The sequence below is a fragment of the Aquarana catesbeiana genome, linkage group LG07 (genome assembly GCF_042186555.1).
Source record: "Aquarana catesbeiana isolate 2022-GZ linkage group LG07, ASM4218655v1, whole genome shotgun sequence".
Classification (NCBI taxonomy): Eukaryota; Metazoa; Chordata; class Amphibia; order Anura; family Ranidae; genus Aquarana; species Aquarana catesbeiana.
The window spans coordinates 111,448,500-111,467,890 of NC_133330.1; the positions used below are offsets into that span (position 1 = coordinate 111,448,500).

The 19,391-nt window shown below is 44.8% G+C and overlaps 1 protein-coding gene across 4 annotated transcripts in view; it reads right to left on the reverse strand.

The window, feature by feature from the left end:
* Nucleotides 1–19,391, reverse strand: part of ZC3H7B (zinc finger CCCH-type containing 7B) — a 560,902-nt gene that overhangs the window by 86,347 nt on the left and 455,164 nt on the right. For all 4 annotated transcript variants that reach the window (XM_073592637.1, XM_073592638.1, XM_073592636.1 and 1 more), the window contains one exon: nt 13,207–13,315. In XM_073592637.1, coding sequence (XP_073448738.1) covers nt 13,207–13,315 — 109 coding nt within the window. The remainder of the gene's footprint in view (nt 1–13,206; nt 13,316–19,391) is intronic.

Genomic DNA, 19,391 nt, shown 5'->3' on the forward strand with positions numbered 1-19,391 from the left:
CCAGCGGGCGCCCGCGGCAAGCTCCGTGAGTCAGGTCGCGGGTCCCACGGACTCGATCGCCGCAGGGATACCCGCGATCGCCTCACGGGGAGGAAGAACGGGGAGATGCTGATGTAAACAGCATCTCCCCATTCTGCCTAGTGACAGTGTCACTCGATCTCTGCTCCCTGTCATCGGAGCAGAGATCAGTGACGTCACACACACACAGCCCATCCCCCTGACAGTTAGAAACACGCCCCTAGGACACACTTAACCCCTACACTGCCACCTAGTGGTTAACCCATTCACTGCCAGTGTCATTTACACAGGAATCAGTGCATTTTTATAGCACTGATTGCTGTATAAATGATAATCTTCCCAAAAATGTGTCAAAAATGTCCGATGTGTCCGCCATGTCGCAGTCACGATAAAAATCGCTGATCGCTGCCATGAAAAAAAAAAAAAAAAATTAATAAAAATGCCATAAAACTATCCCCTATTTTGTAAACGCTATAACTTTTGCGCAAACCGATCAATAATCGCTTATTGTGATTTTTTTACCAAAAATATGTAGAATATGTATCGGCCTAAACTGAGGAAAAACATTTTTTTTAATATATTTTTGGGGGATATTTATTATAGCAAAAAGTAAAAAATAATGCATTTTTTTCCAAAATTGTCGCTCTATTTTTGTTTATAGCACAAAAAATAAAAACCGCAGAGGCGATCAAATACCACCAAAAGAAAGCTATTTGTGGGAAAAAAAAGGACGTCAATTTTGTTTGGGAGCCACGTCACACGACCGTGCAATTGTCAGTTAAAGCGACGCAGTGCCGAATCGCAAAAAGTGCTCTGGTCAGGAAGGGGGTAAATTCTTCCGGGGCTGAAGTGGTTAAGAACTGGGGTATGTAAACTTTTGATCAGGGTCATTTGGGTAGTTTGTGTTATGATTATGATTTAAAAAGAGTAAACACAGTTGATTGACAATAAATGGCTTCAGCCACACACTAACCATGAATGAAAGAAAAGTTTTTGTGTTATCATTCATATTCTCTGAAAAATGTCCAAGAAATCAAATTCTGCCAGGTTATGTAAACTTATGAAAGAAAACTCCTCAGATAGTGAGAAAAAGGTGCAGTAATAAGATAAACTTGACATTCGTGTATCAACACCACTGTGTTCCACCACCAGAAGTAGAGGCCGCTCACCTTATTGAGTAGACCTTCTGCGCTAACAGATAGGTCACTCATGCAGTCCCTTCCACAGGGTAATGATAGAGATGAAAGGGCTGACAACATATGTTTTCCCCAAGACTTGCAGTATCCAAATGTCAATCTCATCAGCAGGTATAAATCATGTTAAAACAAAATGACAGGACATAGTGCTCGCCATATGATAAAAAGGTGAATTTATTAAATAAAAAACGTTACTCACAAAGATAGCACTGAATCCCAGTGCAGGAATATAGGACATATAGAAATAAAACCAGATAGGTGGCTGTACTGGCGTCACGGAGCCCCTCGCACGCGTATCGTCCGTGGGTAAGGACTTCCTCAGCAAATCTGATTGGGGGCCCGTGCGTCAGCTCTTATATTTGATACTGGTTCATCAAACAATTCATCAGGAAACAGAACCTACCCCTCCTTCAATCAGAACCCAAATGAATGGACCTACCTTATTGGTGACTGGGGTCTAGGGTTTGGACATAACAGAGGATCTGATAGGGCACTAACATGTAAGCACCTCTGTTAACCTCCTGACTAAATACTACGTCATCATCAGCTGCCATACCTTCCATAACCTGAACGTTATCATTTCCGGGTGGAGGGAGACCCACATCCTCCCATGACAGCTGACGCTCAGTAATCCTAGGGGAGAGCCCGCCCCCCGTACAAACGCCTCCCTATAGACAGAGGCAGACGGCGTGACCGCGCTCAGCGATCCGCCCACAGCCTCCACGTCACATATATGCTCAAAATAATTATAGGAGATCAGGCAGGTCTCCCTAGCGACAGGGACGGAAGGCGTGTTCGTGCTGAGCGATCCGCTCACAACACACACAAGCTCAAATTAAATGGAGACCTGCGTGAGTAATCAAGCCAATCTCCATGGTGACGGGGAAGCAGCACTGAAATCAGCCGCGCAACGATAATAAGGACAAAGATCCACAACAAAACCTACAATGATTAGAAATAATTACAGGTTGGGATGGGGGGGTGACCTTTTAGTTAGTTTTCCCAATAGCTTTTTGTTAAGCCCTTTCGGTTGTCCCCCTTTCTATTTGGGTCATTATCCTTTTTTTATTCCATTTTAATTATTTCTAATCATTGTAGGTTTTGTTGTGGATCTTTGTCCTTATTATCGTTGTGCGGCTGATTTCAGTCACCATGGAGACTTGCTTGATTACTCACGCAGGTCTCTATTTCATTTGAGCTTGCGTGTGGCATGGGCTGATCGCTCAGCACGAACACTCCTTCCGTCCCCGTCGCTAGGGAGACCTGCCTGATCTCTTATAATTATTTTGAGCGTATATGTGACGTGGAGGCTGTGGGCAGATCGCTGAGCGCGGTCACGCGTTTGCCTCTGTCTATAGGGAGGCATTTTTACTGGGGCGGGCTCGCCCCTAGGATGACTGAGCATTAGCTGTCATGGGAGGATGTGGGTCTCCCTCCACCCGGAAATGATAATGTTCAGGTTATGGAAGGTATGGCAGCTGATGACGACGTAGTATTTAGTAAGGAGGTTAACGGAGGTGCTTACATGTTAGTGCCCTATCAGATCCTCTGTTATGTCCAAACCCTAAACCCCAGTCAACAATAAGGTAGGGCCATTCATTTGGGTTCTGATTGGAGGGGTGGGTTCTGTTTCCTGATGAATTGTTTGATGAACCAGTATCAAATATAAGAACTGACGCACAGGCCCACAATCAGATTCACTGAGGAAGTCCTTACCCACAGACGATACGCGTGTGAGGGGCTCCGTGACGTCAGTACAGCCACCTATCTGGTTTTATTTCTATATGTCCTATATTCCTGCACTGGGATTCAGTGCTATCTTTGTGAGTAACGTTTTTTATTTAATAAATTCACCTTTTTATCATATGGAGAGCACTATGTCCTGTCATTTTATTTTAACAAGATTTATACCTGCTGATGAGATTGACATTTGGATACTGCAATTCTTGGGGAAAACATATGTGATCAGCCCTTTCATCTCTATCATTACCCTGTGGAAGGGACTGCATGAGTGACCTATCTGTTAGCGCAGAAGGTCTACTCAATAAGGTGAGCGGCCTCTACTTCTGGTGGTGGAACACAGTGGTGTTGATACACGAATGTCAAGTATATCTTATCACTACACCTTTTTCTCACTATCTGAGGAGTTTCCTTTCTACTAGTGGACAATTATCCATTTCATCGGATCAAGATATATTTTGGGACTTTTCCTCATATTTATTATATGTATTTGTTCCTTTAAGTGCTGCACTGCTTTATTTTGAGAGTTTTAACTGAGGATTTTATATTGGCCTTCAGTGTTCAGCTACTGGGTTTTGATTTTGGTTTTGCGCTGTCTGTTTTTCCTCTTTGTATGTAAACTTATGAGCACAACTATATATTTGTTTAAATGATCACCAAATAAACATTCCCCATGAAAGGGGAAACCTGCCAATAACTTCTTACAAGGAAGCTTGGCTGACCAGTTCTTAAGCCACAAAAGTCTGCCATATATTATGTACAGACAAGAGAGCCAAACGAGAAACCTGCTGTATTGAATCCTTTAAGGCAGCAAAAGCAAAACACAGCGCTCAAGGAATATCTACCTTATTTTCAGGCAGATCATCCTAGGTTAGGCCCGTCAGGTGGTCTGATCTGATCCTTTACAGACTGGCAGATACCAACTGCTGCTACAGCTGGCTGAATAGCTGAACTGGCCAAAGAAAAGGAAGCCTTTAATAATGACTACAATTTCTTGTCAACAGGGTCTTTCAAGGAATGGACGTGAGGATGTGAGGACGTGACATTGGTCACGGAGGGAGGGGCCCGGGCGTGTCGGCTAGTGCACGAGTGGGCGCCATCCTGGGGAGAGCCTTGGCGGACGCAAGGAAGAGGAAAGGGGAGGAGAGGTGCTGTGGCTGCAGACGACACCCCCATCGGCCATTTCCGGAACCCGCATGCTCGGATGCCGCACGTCTGCATGACAGTGGGTGAAACTACTGGGTTGTGCAGAGCGGCGGAGCGTGGGGACTGAGATCAGCCCCCCCCAACCCCGTCCCCCACCACCCTAATCCTGATTCCTGAGGCTCTCGTTGGACCTGTGGAGACCAACTAGCAGATCTCCCAGATCTCCCAAGGCAGGCTGGCGTTCCGGTGTGTGCTGGTTTTGAGCTACAAATTTTCACCGACCTGGCACCAGAAACGCTGGCAAGGCGACCCTTGAAACCCCTGCTGGAGCGGATGAGAGCACAGGATATTAAGTACAGCTGGGGTTACCCAGCATGTTTGTTGGGCTTCAAAGAGGGAAGATCAGTCTGGCTAAGATTCCCTGAAGAACTGGCGGAATTCTGTAATAAATTAGATCTACAGGTGCCAGAGCTGCCGGGCTGGACTGATGAAGTGTGGGCATTATAATGGGAAGAGGGCAATGAACAGGAGTATAGCCTAAAATAAAAATAGTAGAAATTGCTCAAGAGGATGGTTTTGGAGGGTGGGGGGAGTGAGTGGTGGGGAGGAACGGTTGAGGGAGGTCGAGAAAGGCTGACCCTGGTTGGGTGTTGAGTGAGTGGCCGGCCCACCACCCCAATAAACCCAACTTAATATGGTGGGGGGGGGGGGGGTGGGATGGCACACTCGGAGCCTCACCTCAGGAGATTGAGATTTGGAGAGGGTCATGGTATCCAGGGCCTTCGACGATCTAGTGGCCTGTTTGGGGCCAGGGGGTGGGGGTGGGGTGGGGTGGGGAAGGGGGATGGGGGAAGGGGGGGATGGGGATACCTCACGTCGTTTACAAAAAAGATTGTAAAAGCCCCGTTATAGACAGGTGAAGACAGTTCCACATAAGAAACCAGGAAAAAATGAGATGACAACTATAAATTTTATGACTTATAACGTAAGGGGATTAAACACACCCACTAAGAGACACTAGATGCTAAAAGAACTAAAGCGGTATGGGGCAGAGGTGGTCTTTCTCCAAAAGACCCACTTATCACATGAATCAAACGTGAAATTATACTCCAGAAATTTCCCGACATGCTATTATGGAGATACAATTACAAAGAGAGCAAGGGGGTGGCAATAGGGTTTTCAAAAGGAATTTGGTTTAAATTGGAAGAAAGGATGACCGACACAGAAGGAAGATTTCTCTTCCTAAAAGGCAGATTAAGCGAAATGGAATATACACTGGCAAACATTTACGCCCCCGATAGGAACCCGATAAAATTTCTTAAAAATACCCTGGAGAAGTTGATGGACTTTAAGAGGGGACATGTGATTTTAATGGGAGATATGAATCTCTGTATGGAACTAGAAATAGATAGTATGTCCCGGGTGCAGGGGATGAATAACGTACAACTAAAAATGATAAAACACAAACTGTACAGGTGTCAATTGCTGGACACATGGAGGATTTTTTACCCTAAAGTACAAGATTATACATTTTACTCCCCTGTACACGGGACACACTCAAGGATAGATTATATACTGGTTGACCATAGAGCCCTAGAATGGGTAATAGATACTAGTATCGAAATAACTACGCTATCGGACAATGCCCCAGTGAAAATGAAAATGACAGTACCCGGGAATTATAGACAACCCTTTACTTGGCGATTAAATGAAGATCTTCTACGAGACAAGGTTGGCTCAGGAATTGTGGAAAAGGAACTTGAATACTACTTTGCAAAAAATGATACCGAAGAGATATCGGGGTCCACCCTATGGGAGGCTCATAAAGCCTACATTAGGGGGATCCTGATAGACGTAGGAGCAAGGGAAAAAAAAAAGGAGAGATCGGGAAAATCAAAAACTTAATTGCAGAAATATCTAAAGTCGAACAAGAACATAAAAAACATCAGGGCCACTATATAGCGTCATACCAAAAAGTAGTGCTTAAAAGAGATGAATTAAAAGACCTTATGGAACAAGAGACAAAAAAAAACATTCAATAGAATAGCTAAAGAAAGGTATCAGTGGGGGAATAAAGCTAGTAAATATCTAGCTAGAATGCGACAAAAGAAAAAAATTGACAAATTATATAGAAACAATTCAAACTAAGAGAGTGGAAATGGTCCATACGACAAAAGAAAAAAAGAAATAGTGGAAACTTTTAAAATCTACTATAAGAAGTTATATTAAGTGGATCAAGGGGGGGTGGGGGGTGGGGGGGGGGCAGCCAGGGGAGAAAAGAGGGAAAACACATAACTTTTTAAAAAAGGCGGCCAGATTACCAAAGATTACTGATAACGTAAAGGAGTCACTAGAAAATCCTATAACGGAGGAGGAAATAAACAAAGCCCTGTCTGACTCGGCCCTGGGGAAAAGCCCTGGCCCAGACGGGTTTACAATGTTTTATTATAAAAAATATAAAGAAATTTTAACCCCAAAGTTATGTCAATACATGAATGGCCTGGAATATGAAATGAGTAGGGAGGCCCTGTCTGCAACGATTACAGTAATCCCGAAGGACGGTACGTTGTGTTCCAGTTACAGGCCAATATCGCTGTTAAATGCAGACATAAAACTGTATGCTAAAGTATTGGCAGGACGGATGAAAGGTCTGATGAACACACTGGTTCACCCTGACCAGGTAGGATTCACCCCAAGAAGGGAAGGAAGGGATAACGGGGTGAGAACACTGCTCCTACTTCAGAGGATAAAAGAAAGTGGGCCCCCAGATCTACTCAGTCAGTAAAAGCCGAAAAGGCTTTTGACAGGGTAGACTGGGGGCTTATGATGCAGACATTAGAAATTATGGGAGTCGGATCAAGAATGATCCGGTGGATTAAAACACTATATCACCACCCTACAGCAACTATAAAAATAAATGGAACACCGTCCCTCCCCTTCGAGATGAAAAACGGGACGAGACAGGGCTGTCCCTTATCCCCTCTATTATTCGTGCTGTCCTTAGAGCCATTACTTGCTACAATATGAAACAACCCTAATACAAGTGCAGCATTCGCGGATGATGTTTTATTTTATATAGCTAATCCTAGGACCACAATGCCCAATCTGTTAAAAACTTTAAAACAATATGGTAAATTATCAAACTTTAAAATAAATTTAGCTAAATCAGAAATCCTAAATATAAATATAAGTAAGCTTGAAGAACAGACGCTGAAAAAGGAATTCAAATTTTCTTGGAGGAAAGAACTAAAGTATCTGGGAATAAAACTAGCTAATTCAATGAAGAAGATATATAAATTAAACTACATACCCCTATTGAATGAAATTAAGACTGAAAGTAAAAGTCTAATAAGTAGACCACTATCATGGATAGGTCGTATTAATACTCTAAAGATGGTCCTCCTACCAAAGATTACATACAAGTTCCAGATGTTGCCTGTAGCCCTACCACAACCTTACCTTAGAAAATTAAAATCGATAATTTTGAACTCTATATGGAAATATAAAAAACCTAGAGTCTCCTTCTTAATACTAAAGCAGGATAAAAAAAAGAGGAGGGTTGGCAGTCCCCGACATTCAAAATTACTACAAAGCGGTTATTCTGTCGAGAGTTGTTGAATGGCTTAGGGAAAAAAAATGAAAAGAGATGGGTTAATATAGAAAAAACACTTAGTAAAGCACAATTGGGAAATTTAATATGGAACCCTGAATGACCCTGAATAATATCTTACCTGAATGACTGCAACATACAGGGATATATAATGTAATACTGACACATAATCACACACATAGGTTGGACTTGATGGACTTGGGTCTTTTTTCAACCTCACCTACTATGTAACCCGCCACATCATAGAACACTAGATAAAAGTACTCACGCACTGACACGGAATGTTTTAAAAATTTGGGACACGACGTACAAACAACTCAATGGGAAATATAATTCACCCTTAATTGCACTGAAAGAAAATGAATATTTTGCACCAGGGAAAAAGACAATAGGAGGAATTGGATAAAAAAAAAAGAAAGGCCACAACTAAAAGATATAATAAAAAAAAGGGAAAATTTTATCTTTTCAAGAATTCAAGCACAATAAAGATTCATGGGTGATTGATGAGTGGCGGTATTTCCAGCTGAACCACTTTATTAAGAATTTACCTCTTTCAATAAGATCAGGTGAAGATCTAACGGCGCCGGTACGGCTTTGTACAGCAGATAACACAAAAAACATAATTTCTAAGTTATATAAACTACTGTTAACAGTGGATGAAGTGGAGATCCCGCCATACATTAAAAAATGGGAAAGGGAATTGGGGTCACAGAGAGATAAAAATCACTATAGGAAAAATATTGAAACTAACCCACAGTTCGGCAGTGGACATCAAAACAGCTGAAATGAACTATAAATGCCTAACCAGGTGGTATGCAACCCCAGATAAAATCAGTAAATATCAAAATGGTAAATCAGCAGAATGTTGGCGAGGATGCAAGGAAGTAGGAACAATGGCCCACTGTCCTAAAACCAAAAAATTTTGGAAAAAGATCTTATATTTTATAAAAGAAATCACTAAAAAAGAAATTGTAGAAGATCCGTGGACAGTATTGCTGTACAGAGGGGAAGAAGAAGTAAAACAATATAAGGAATCATTGATACCTCACCTCTTAAATGCAGCAAAAAGACTTATTCCCAGGAAATGGCAAGAAGTAGAAAGTCCACTAATATGGGAATGGATAGATTCAGTAGAGGAAACTTACAACATGGAATGTTTGAGACACAGTATAGACGAAAACAGTGAGGGGGCTAAAGATAAGTGGGAGTACTGGAAAGAGTTTAAAAAAACATGGAGCTACGCGAAAGAATTAAGAGTATAGATCTATAAATGGGACAGTAAGAATAGAGCTGGGTGATTTAAAAAGAAAAAAAAAAAAAAAAAAAACGAGTCACGATTCAATTTTTTTTTTTGACGGACACCGCGCCGGTCCTGAGGCGCTGCGGGCAGGAGTTTTTAGGCGAGGCTGCGGCTTCGGCCTAATCCGCGGCGTCCGGCCTCGCGGACTAGGCCGAATCTGCGGCCTCACCTAAAAACTCCTGCCCAGCAGCTCCTCAGGACCGGCGCAGTGTCAGCGCTGGTCCTGGGGAGCTGCAGGCAGGAGTTTTTAGGCAAGGCCGTGGCTCACCTAAAAACTCCTGCCCGCAGCTCCTCAGTACCAGTGCGGTGTCAGCGCCGGTCCTGGTGAAAAAAAAAAAAACCGATTTTCTGAAAATTTGAATCGATTAGACCTCTCAACTCGATTCAAATCGATTTTTCCCCCAGCCCTAAGTAAGAAGTTAACAGATAGCAACAATAAACCTAAATAAGAACTAGTGTTTTTAAGTGAGGTGGGGAGGGGATGAGGGAGGGGGTCGGAAGGAGTTGGGATATTATGGTTTATGTTTATGTTTCAATAGGGTGTGTATCTCTTTTTGTAAGAAACATTATATACATTTTATAAGCGCTATATACATATGCCACTATGATGTGAAAACGAGAAGGGACAAAAATGAACTGCACAGTTGAATTAAGTCTCTCAAAAGAGTTCGCTAAAGTGGCAAAAAACAAGCCCTGTGCTTTATCTACCGGACAAGTCAAGTGCTTGTTTAAGGAAGAGACTGCTGCATCTAAGACTGGCATGCTCCACTTCTTAAACCTTTTCATCCATGGGATATAAAAGGGAAAACCTCTTAGGAGGAACAAAAATCCTGTCAGGATGTTCCCAATCAGCATACACCGCCTGTTCCAACAGAGGGTGTAAGGGGAAAGCCTGTGTGGCCTGAATAGGCCTCAGGGATCCTAAAGAGGACCATGGAGGCTCAGTAACCTCTGCAAGAGGCAACTTAAAGGCAGAATGAACCATTTCGGTAAGAGTCAGGATCAAAAGCCTCTGTGATTGAGAGGCAAACACCAACTGGATATCCTCTTGTCCAGATTGCTCGGAAGCAGGCTCATCCGCCAGGCCATCCACAGAACCCTGAGCTTTAAGCTCTTCCCCATCCTCAACCCTTTCCTGCTCCAGACTAGGAGGCTCCGGGGAGCACAGGATTGCTAACCCGGCTAGGGCTGAGGACAGTTCATCATTAGTGATAAAGGGTAAAGCAGCAGCATTGACTCTAGGCACAATCCCAGATAGGCGCAGCGGCTCAGATTGCCTGGAAGCCTCTGGTCCTTCAGGGGATACAACACTAGGGATACGACTAGGTTAATCAGGAATTACATAGGTGTGCCTTTCCCTGTAGTGCTAGTCCTGCTCCTCTTTTTTAAAGATATTTACTAGCCACAAAAAGGGAGTACCTGGGTGTAGTATTAACACCTCAAGGGGGGGGAGACCCTTTAATAGGGCTCACAAAGCCCCTATGCAACAATCTTGCTAAGCACCTTTAGCCTGCCGAGTAACGCCTGGTGACTCACGTGACCCGGGTAAGGAGAAACCGCTGCAAGTGTCTGGCTCAGAGCCAGCTCTGTGTCCCACAGCTGCCTTCTGGAAGCACTGCATGCTTGGCGTACACAGCTTAAATTAGCTGGCTGTGCGCCAGAACGTTTTGCGCATGCACATGCATGGTCCCGGTGAACGGGCGTGGCTGCATTCGCGTATGACGCGAATCTTCATGCACCCAGATAAAGGCAAAGGTGCATACCTGTCCAGGCGCAGGGCCACTTAGAAACCAAGGGCCCAATCTTCACCATTCACGGCGGGTTCCTGTCACTTGGACCTTCAAGGACTAGGTACCCTTTTCATGTTTAGGGTTCACACCCTTGGACCTGTACAGCACGCTGTAGGAAATGCCTTAGCGCTGTAGTGTCCAGAATTTCTACTCCGCAGGGTCCAGTGCCCGGAGGCAACATTACAGGCAAAACCTTGCAGGATCTTGAGTCTTCTTTGCGAGGCTCGGGCACCATTTATTCAAAGAATAAAAGCCTGTGTCAAATGAATTAGATTGGTCAATCACTTGATTCGTTTTGGAACCTTTTGTGGGACTAGAGACCTGGAGCTCAGAGAGCTCAAACAAACCGTGCCATCCACCTTGTAGACACTGGTAAAAAACTGAAGTACTTCCTCTATGGGAGGGGTTATATAGGGGATCACTTCCTGTCTGAAGACCTTTGGTCTACCAATGTCCATTCACCTGATGATGAAGTATTATAACCCAGCAGGTAATGAATATTAGCCTGAGTTTGTGTCCCATGATGAATGAAAAAGAAATATACCTCTGGAGGAAGCTAGAGGCAACACTGACCAGGTCCCATAATCACAACTCCTCCCTCCAACCCCAATTTTAATTCCAGTCCAACCCCTCTTCTCACAGCGAATCCCTGCCACCTGAACCCCCCCATACCAACTCACCATCTCTACACAGTTACAGAGTCTGCCACCTACCTCTCGCTGGTCACTGTGCCTCTCTACCAACTACTTTACAGATCACAGCACCTCTGAATGCAAACCTCTCCTCCTTATGCTTCCGCCAGTCTACCCATCTTTTACCTCTTCCAGAACTTCACTCCTATTCATCTTCCCCCACCCTGTTTCATTACCCTGCCTTTGTGCCATGCATCTCTCACTCTCCAGGTCACAGCATCTACCTTCCACCTCATGCACCCCACCCCAAGACCCAGTTGCCAACCCTTCCCCTTTCCCTATGGTGTGTGTGTGTAGGGGGGGGGGGGGGTGCAGCTTGGTATCTTTGCCTTGGGTACTGGATGGCCTTGTCCCAGCACTGGCGGCAGGCAGCATTGATAGGTAAATCGCAGGGCATATTCATAGGTATATCATCACCACCGCTGAATGCTGCCGACATTGGGGATGTAAACATGCTCTGCCTGCCACTAAGCCTGCCATCAGCCTGTACTGCAAAGGTGAGCAGATGGAGGAAGGGGGATGTCCAGAGGTAACAGAGAAAAGGATTACAATTTGGAGTGTTAGCTCTCTATTTTCAGTGCACATAAAATCATAAGTAAAGGCAGTTTTTTCTTTTTTAAAATAATGATTGTGCTGAGGTTTGTATATTTCCTGAGACTCTGGCTGGCAGGACGGCAATTTCAGCATACTTTACAGGAAGGCTTTTGTTTTTTTTAACTATGCCCGTTTAAGCCCCTCCCACTCTTACCCCATTGTGGACCCACTCACAGTTTGCCATGGCATGCTACAAGAGCCACATTACTACTCTACTTAGAGGTTGTAAACCTCCCTTTACACTTTGTACCTAGAGGTAAGCCTAGAATAAGGCTTACCTCTAGGTACTGTAAATATCTGCTTAATGTGCGCCGTTTAGGAGATATTTACAGTATACTACGCTGATGATGTCATCGGTGCATGTGCTCTGAAGGAATGGGCACCCATGCTGTTTTTTCTTTAGTAGCGAGTGCTGTGACCGGCAGCTCCTGCGCACATGCACGAGAGTGACGTCACGCGGCACCGCCGGTCACAGAGCCGGAGTCTGCGGCCCTGGAAGGAAGAGGAGAGAAAATGGATGCAGCCACCAGGGGGGACTGTACAGGCTTCGTTTGCAGGTGTCACATAATGTGCTAGTATGCGATGCATACTAGCACATTATGTTTTTACTTTGGAGGGGAAGGAGAAAAAAATTTTTTACTTCCTCTTTAAGCTACCCAGAGGCAACCTCTCCCCCCCATCTTTTACACTCCTCTCTCAACCCCCCCCCCCCCCCTTTCAGCCCCCCTCTCTCTCAGCCTCCCTTACCCCATCTCTATTTAATTTAATTTGTTTTATTTTTTGTTTTATTTTTTTTTGAAGAAAGTGTTTGCGTTTTCATTTTAATTATTAAAGAGGCCCACCAAAATCCTCAGCACCAGGCCCATGATGCTCTTAATCTGGCCCTGCCTGCTGTAGCAAATTGGATCATGCTTTGCTTTTTTTTGCCTTCATCTGGATCAACTGTGGGGTATTGGATTATGTATATGGGGTTGTGTGATTTTTTTTTTAAATTTTTTATTGGTTAACCTAGATGGACTTGTGCCTTTTTTCAACCCAACTATGTATATCATCAATAGATTAAAGAAAAATATATTGCTTTCCATGCAGCCATCGGCACCAAAAAAGGAACCACACCAACCTTTGTTCTCTTTCATATAAGTCCAGATGTCTTTCTCCTCTGTGCTGTGTGCAAAAGTGCAGTTCCCAATATATTGGCACTTCTTCCCATTCTGCACATGGACACAAATCTGTGTGAAAAATTTAAATAGCCCATTATCTTATTACATACTTTAAAGTTATTGTGCAAGAATACTGTCAGAACCTTAATGAAGAAATAGGTATGTTTTATCATTTCAATTTTGGAATCATGGGATGTTTTGAGAGTGAATGAGCCCCAGGGATCCAAGGTTAATTTCAGGTCTCAAGTCATGCAAGTTTCTCACACAGAGACAGATATTCTGTTTTTCTCCAACTGCTGGGGGTTTGTAAAAAAGCCTGCTTACAGAACTGGGGGTATAAACAATGGTTTAGATATACTAAAACACCTGGCATAATAAACAAACTAACCAATATTTGCAAGAATGTGGAGTATGAAGACACTATGGGGTTGATTTACTAAAGGCAAACATACTGTGCACTTTCACAGAGCTTAGTAAATTAATCTTCCCTTTGCAAAAGAATACTCAACCACGTGCAAGGCAATAAAAAACAGCATTTTTACTTTCACATAATTGGATGAACGAAATCAGCAGATCTTCCCCTCCATTCTACAATAACTGCAATTGAAGTGCACTTCCAGTGCACAGTATATATGCCTTTAGTATAGGTAGACTTGTGTACACAACAGATAAAACAGGTTTGGTTATCCAGTGACCAAGCATTGTCTCCACTCTGAAAAAGACAAACATCTCTCATTAAAGGGACCTCTATGGGAGGTTATACAAAGGAATTTTGTAACCATTTATATGTTCAAATTATCCATATAACAAACTTATTCCATGGATTGTCTATTGCAAGTCATAAGGTAAAGACCTTATGACACGGTCATAACATACCAATATATCCACGCAAGGGACTATTTTTTTTTTTTTTTTTAGTCAAAAACAAACTTTATTGCAACGAGCACCTTACATAAAACACACAGTGACATGGTCATACAGAGCAGGAAACATTGAGCCTAGGTTCACACTGACAGCGGGATTGAAATCGTGCGAGTTCAGCATAACTTGCACAATTCCATACCCGCATGTCAGTTCGACTTCGGGAGGGATTTCAGAGACATCTGTACGGGTTCCTGCACAGATGTCATTTGAAATCGCACCTGAAGTTGCCAAAAGTAGTACAGAAACTACTTTTAGGAATCGGTGTGGCGCTGCAAATGTGGCATCTCACCGATTCAGGCGGTGCCATTGCCGGCAATAGCCGCCGATTTTGACATGTCAAATACCATCAATGTGAACCTAGGCTGAAAGTCAACTTTGCTTGCAGCGCCAAGTTAGAAGCACCGGGACACATCAAATAGTGAGGATAGTAAATAAAAAGGAGAACTTAAATAGCCTCGGTATACATGAATAAGACCAGATATACCCATACAAGGGCCCAAGTAGGAAGTGTATATGGGAGAGTACACAATTCTTGCATATTGACCTATACTAGATGGTTCACTCCACATCTATGCAAGTGGAGGCATTCTCCAGCCATCTGTCCCAAATTTTATGGTATTTATTTGGGCAACCCCTATAAATGTAGAATACCTTTTTGTAGGGGAGGCTGACAATAATAGCCCCAATCCATTGTTGCATAGTTGGGGATGAATCTTTGATCCGGGTTCTGGAAATCAGCATTCTGGCCATAAACAGCAACTCTTGTAGGAAAATACAAAGACATATCCTCCTCGGAGGTGAACAGGAGACCCAGTAAAAATTGCTTAGGACGGAGGGTTGGCAGGAGCCCATTTGGTCATGTAGAAATTTGACCACTTGTGTCCAGTATCCTTGAAGAGAGGGGCAGGACCATAACAAGTGGTAAAATGTACCTTTAGGGTCACTGCACCTGGGACATGCTGGATTGTAATCCGGCTGATACTTAGAGAGGCAGGTTGGCGTTAGGTAAGACCTGTGTGTCACGGAACGTCCCACACTCCGCTTGAGTGCTTCCGTCATATACCACTTCCTCCCAGTCTGTATACAGATATCCCAACCTTTCTGAGCACAAACAAGGTGACACTTGCTTGTTGCTACCAAGAACTCACTTTATTCAGAACCAGAATACAGTCTTATATACACAGGAGAAGATTACTCTAACAATACAAATGTAACCTAATTAACATGAGCTAATTATCTAATCCTTTATACAGCCTAGGTGACTGAGACATGACCTTTCACCCAGACTTGTGGGCACCGAGTTTCACACAGTTATATCAACACAATAGCAGTCGTCCCGTCTCCTACATTGTATAGAGGACAATGTCATTAGCTCATTCAATTAACATAAACACAGGTTGATGACATCAGCATCTCCTCACAGGATGTGTCCCAACAGAATGAATCCATTGAAAATCCAGGGCCCATAATCAAAAGGCAACAGGCTTGCATACAGTCCTCTCCAACAGCCTCTGTCCCGGCTAGGTCTGTGACATTTCTCCCCTTTCGGCAGGAGACTAACACAGGAGGAGACCCCAGACACCCTGTCTTCTCTCCAGCGGCAGAAAGGATTCCAGGGAGAAGAGCCAGTCCAGGCCTCTCCCCAGCGGCAGATATGTTCTCTGAGAGAGGCAGAGGTTGGCTGGGTGAGTAATACTCTGTTTGGAACAATTTGTTTGGGGTACTGTGTGGGTACAGGCAGTAGAGGACTGGAACTATGGACTAACTTCGGAGTCAACCCGTCTGGGCTCACTCTGTCATGCTGTTGGGGATCGGGGCCCACTGCCCAGCATCCCTGGGGTATACAGGTGGAGACTGAAGTCCCATCCACCTTCACAGGAAATCCATCCTCTGTTAGTTGAGGGTAGAGTCCAGCAGTCCTCGGCCCTGTTGCCAGCCCTTCTGCTGGAAACCCCACACCATCTGTTCCGGCTAACTGTTGGAGAGGGAGGCCGACTGCCCCGCCTCCCTGGAACTCTGTAGTTGTTGCCGGTGCTGGGCAGAGGTTGGTAGCACTCTGCCCTGTTGCCAGCACTTCTGCTGGGGACTCCGCATCCTCTGCTCCGGCTAACTGTTGGGGCAGGAGGCTGGCTTCCTCCACTCCCATTGGGGAGGTGAGCCGGCTGCTTCCTTTTCCATTCCCTCATCTGGCTGCTGGGACGACATGTCGATGGTACTGTCTCCCAGGTACACGGATCTTTGCTGGGGAGGAAAGCCCACTTCCTCCACCCTGGCCAACTGTTGGGGAGGGACAACACACACCTCCTCTCCCTTCTCCCCCTGTACCTGCTGCTGGGAAGTGATTGCCATCTTCTCAGCCTGAGCCTCCACAATTGCTGCAGGTGTGGGGCAGAGGTCTTGGACCCTCTGTCCGGTTGCCAGCACTTCTGCTGGGGGTTTGCCAGGTGGTTCCTCCTCTACAGAAACATCTATTAAATCCCCAGTCTCTGGAATTGGTAAAAGTGTGGGACAGAGGTCTTGGACCCTCTGTTCAGTTACCAGATCTTCAGCTGGAGAAGTTTGTTTTAACTCCATAGATGCTGCTGGCAGAAAATCACATGTCCCTGTCAGTGTTGTGGGAGAAAGGCCGACTACCTCTTCTCTCAGGAAGGCTGAAGCCACTGTTGGTGCTGGGCAGAACACAGTGAACTTTGGCCCTGATAGCAGCTCTTCTGCTGGAGGCTCATCAGGTTGTTCTTCCTCAGCAGAAAAGTCTATCAAATCCCATGTCTCTGCAACTGATGTCTGGGGATAGAGGTTCACCATCTCCTGTCCATGGAACCCAGAAGATGCTATCATTTCTGGGCAGAGGTTGGCAGAGCTCTGCCCTGTTGTCAGCACTTCAGGTTTGGGGACGTCAATCTCCGGATTTTCCACTGCCGATTCTCTGGCATGCTGCTGAACTTGTTCTAGCAGTTTCCTGTATGCCCTTTCCAGATGCTGTTCCTTCCTTAGCAAATGGTCCAGATCAGGTTTGAGCTCTGAGACCCCTGCAAGACCGAGCATAGACTCTCTATAGTCTCTCAGGTCCTCAAGGTCAGGTTCCCCTTCATCGCCAAACATAAAAAGATCTGTAAGGCTCTCCCACAGCAATCCAGGGCCGCCAAAGTCATATCCCTCCGGAGAGCATTCTGTTGTCTCCCCTAAATATCCCTCCTCTGCGTGCCATTGCAGAGCCCGATAACGATTGTCCAGCTCTATCTCCTGCTGGACCAACCTGTCCAACTCAGTCACCCATTGCTCCTGGGGCTGCTCTCCCAGGAATGCCATCCGCAATGCCCGTTGGTCACTGGCCCGTTGCTCTTGGGTTGGAAAGCACTTGCCCTGTTTTATACCAGCGAGACAGAGGGCTGCAATCCAGAGCTCCACCCGAATTTGCTGCCTAAGCTCCAGGTAGTCATCCTCAGACACAGTCCTGGTGTATGTTGAAAGGATGATCCGCAGCAGCCCCGGGAATTCTGATGCCAGGTCCATATCTCCGCTGGGGTGACTGAAGTCTGCTATGCTGATCTTGAATCCAGTTGGAGGTTTGGATGTCTCAGACTTCAGGAAGCTTTCCCGCTGCTTGCCACCAATGTCACAGAACGTCCCACACTCCGCTTGAGTGCTTCCGTCATATACCACTTCCTCCCAGTCTGTATACAGATATCCCAACCTCTCTGAGCACAAACAAGGCGACACTTGCTTGTTGCTACCAAGAACTCACTTTATTCAGAACCAGAATACAGTCTTATATACACAGGAGAAGATTACTCTAACAATACAAATGTAACCTAATTAACATGAGCTAATTATCTAATCCTTTATACAGACTAGGTGACTGAGACATGACCTTTCGCCCAGACTTGTGGGCACAGAGTTTCACACAGTTATATCAACACAATAGCAGTCGTCCCGCCTCCTACATTGTATAGAGGACAATGTCATTCGCTCATTCAATTAACATAAACACAGGTTGATGACACCAGCATCTCCTCACAGTATGTGTCCCAACAGAATGAATCCATTGAAAATCCAGGGCCCATAATCAAAAGGCAACAGGCTTGCATACAGTCCTCTCCAAAAGCCTCTGTCCCGGCTAGGTCTGTGACACTGTGTAATACGTATAAGAGGGTAAGACGTTCAGACAGTTTAGGAGATACAGTTTTGCAAGCATGACCTCTTCCCACTCTTCATCCTCTATTTCCCCTTGCCATGGCCGAGATGCATCAAAATATTTTATTTTTCAGGTAGCCTTCAGCTGAGGAGTCGTCACTCCAGGAGAGCGCCCCCCCCCCCCCCAACAGAAAAGGCTGATTAAATGATCCTATCCAGTGAAGAGCTGAAGTCAAGATACAAAACGCATGTTGAAACAGAGTAACCTGAACAATGGTGACACCTTACACAAAACCAGCTGACAATGGTCAAATTAGTGTTTTAACCACTTCAGCCCCGGAAGGATTTACCCCCTTCCTGACCAGAGCACTTTTTACAATTTGGCACTGCGTCGCTTTAAGTGCTAATTGCACGGTCATGCAATGCTGTACCCAAACAAAATTTTGGGTACATCAAAAGAAAGCTCTATTTGTGGGAACAAAAGGAAGCATATATTGCTCAAACATGCCATGGGCATATGTGGAATTACACCCCAAAATACATTCTGCAGCTTCTTCTGCGTACGGGACCCTGAAAACCAATCACCGCCTTCAGGATTTCTAAGGGCGTAAATTTTTGATTTCACTCCTCACTACCTATTACAGTTTCGAAGGCCATAAAATGCCAAGATGGCACAAACCCCCCCCCCAAATGACCCCATTTTGGAAAGTGGACACCCCAGGCTATTTGCCGAGAGGCATGGTGAGTATTTTGCAGCTCTCATTTGTTTTTGAAAATGAAGAAAGAAAAGAAAAACTTATTTTTTTTCTTTTTTCAAAACTTTGTGACAAAAAGCGAGGTCTGCAAAATACTCACCATACCTCTCAGCAAATAGCTTGGGATGTCTACCCAAAATGGAGTCATGGGGGGGGGTTGTGCCATCTAGGCATTCCATAGCCTCTGAAACTGTGATAGGCAGTGAGGAGTTAAATTAAAAAGTTACACCCTTAGAAACCCTGAAGGCGATGCTTGGTTTTTGGGGTCCCGTATGCGGCTAGGCTCCCAAAAAGTCTCAGACATATGGTATCCCTGTACTCAGGAGAAGCAA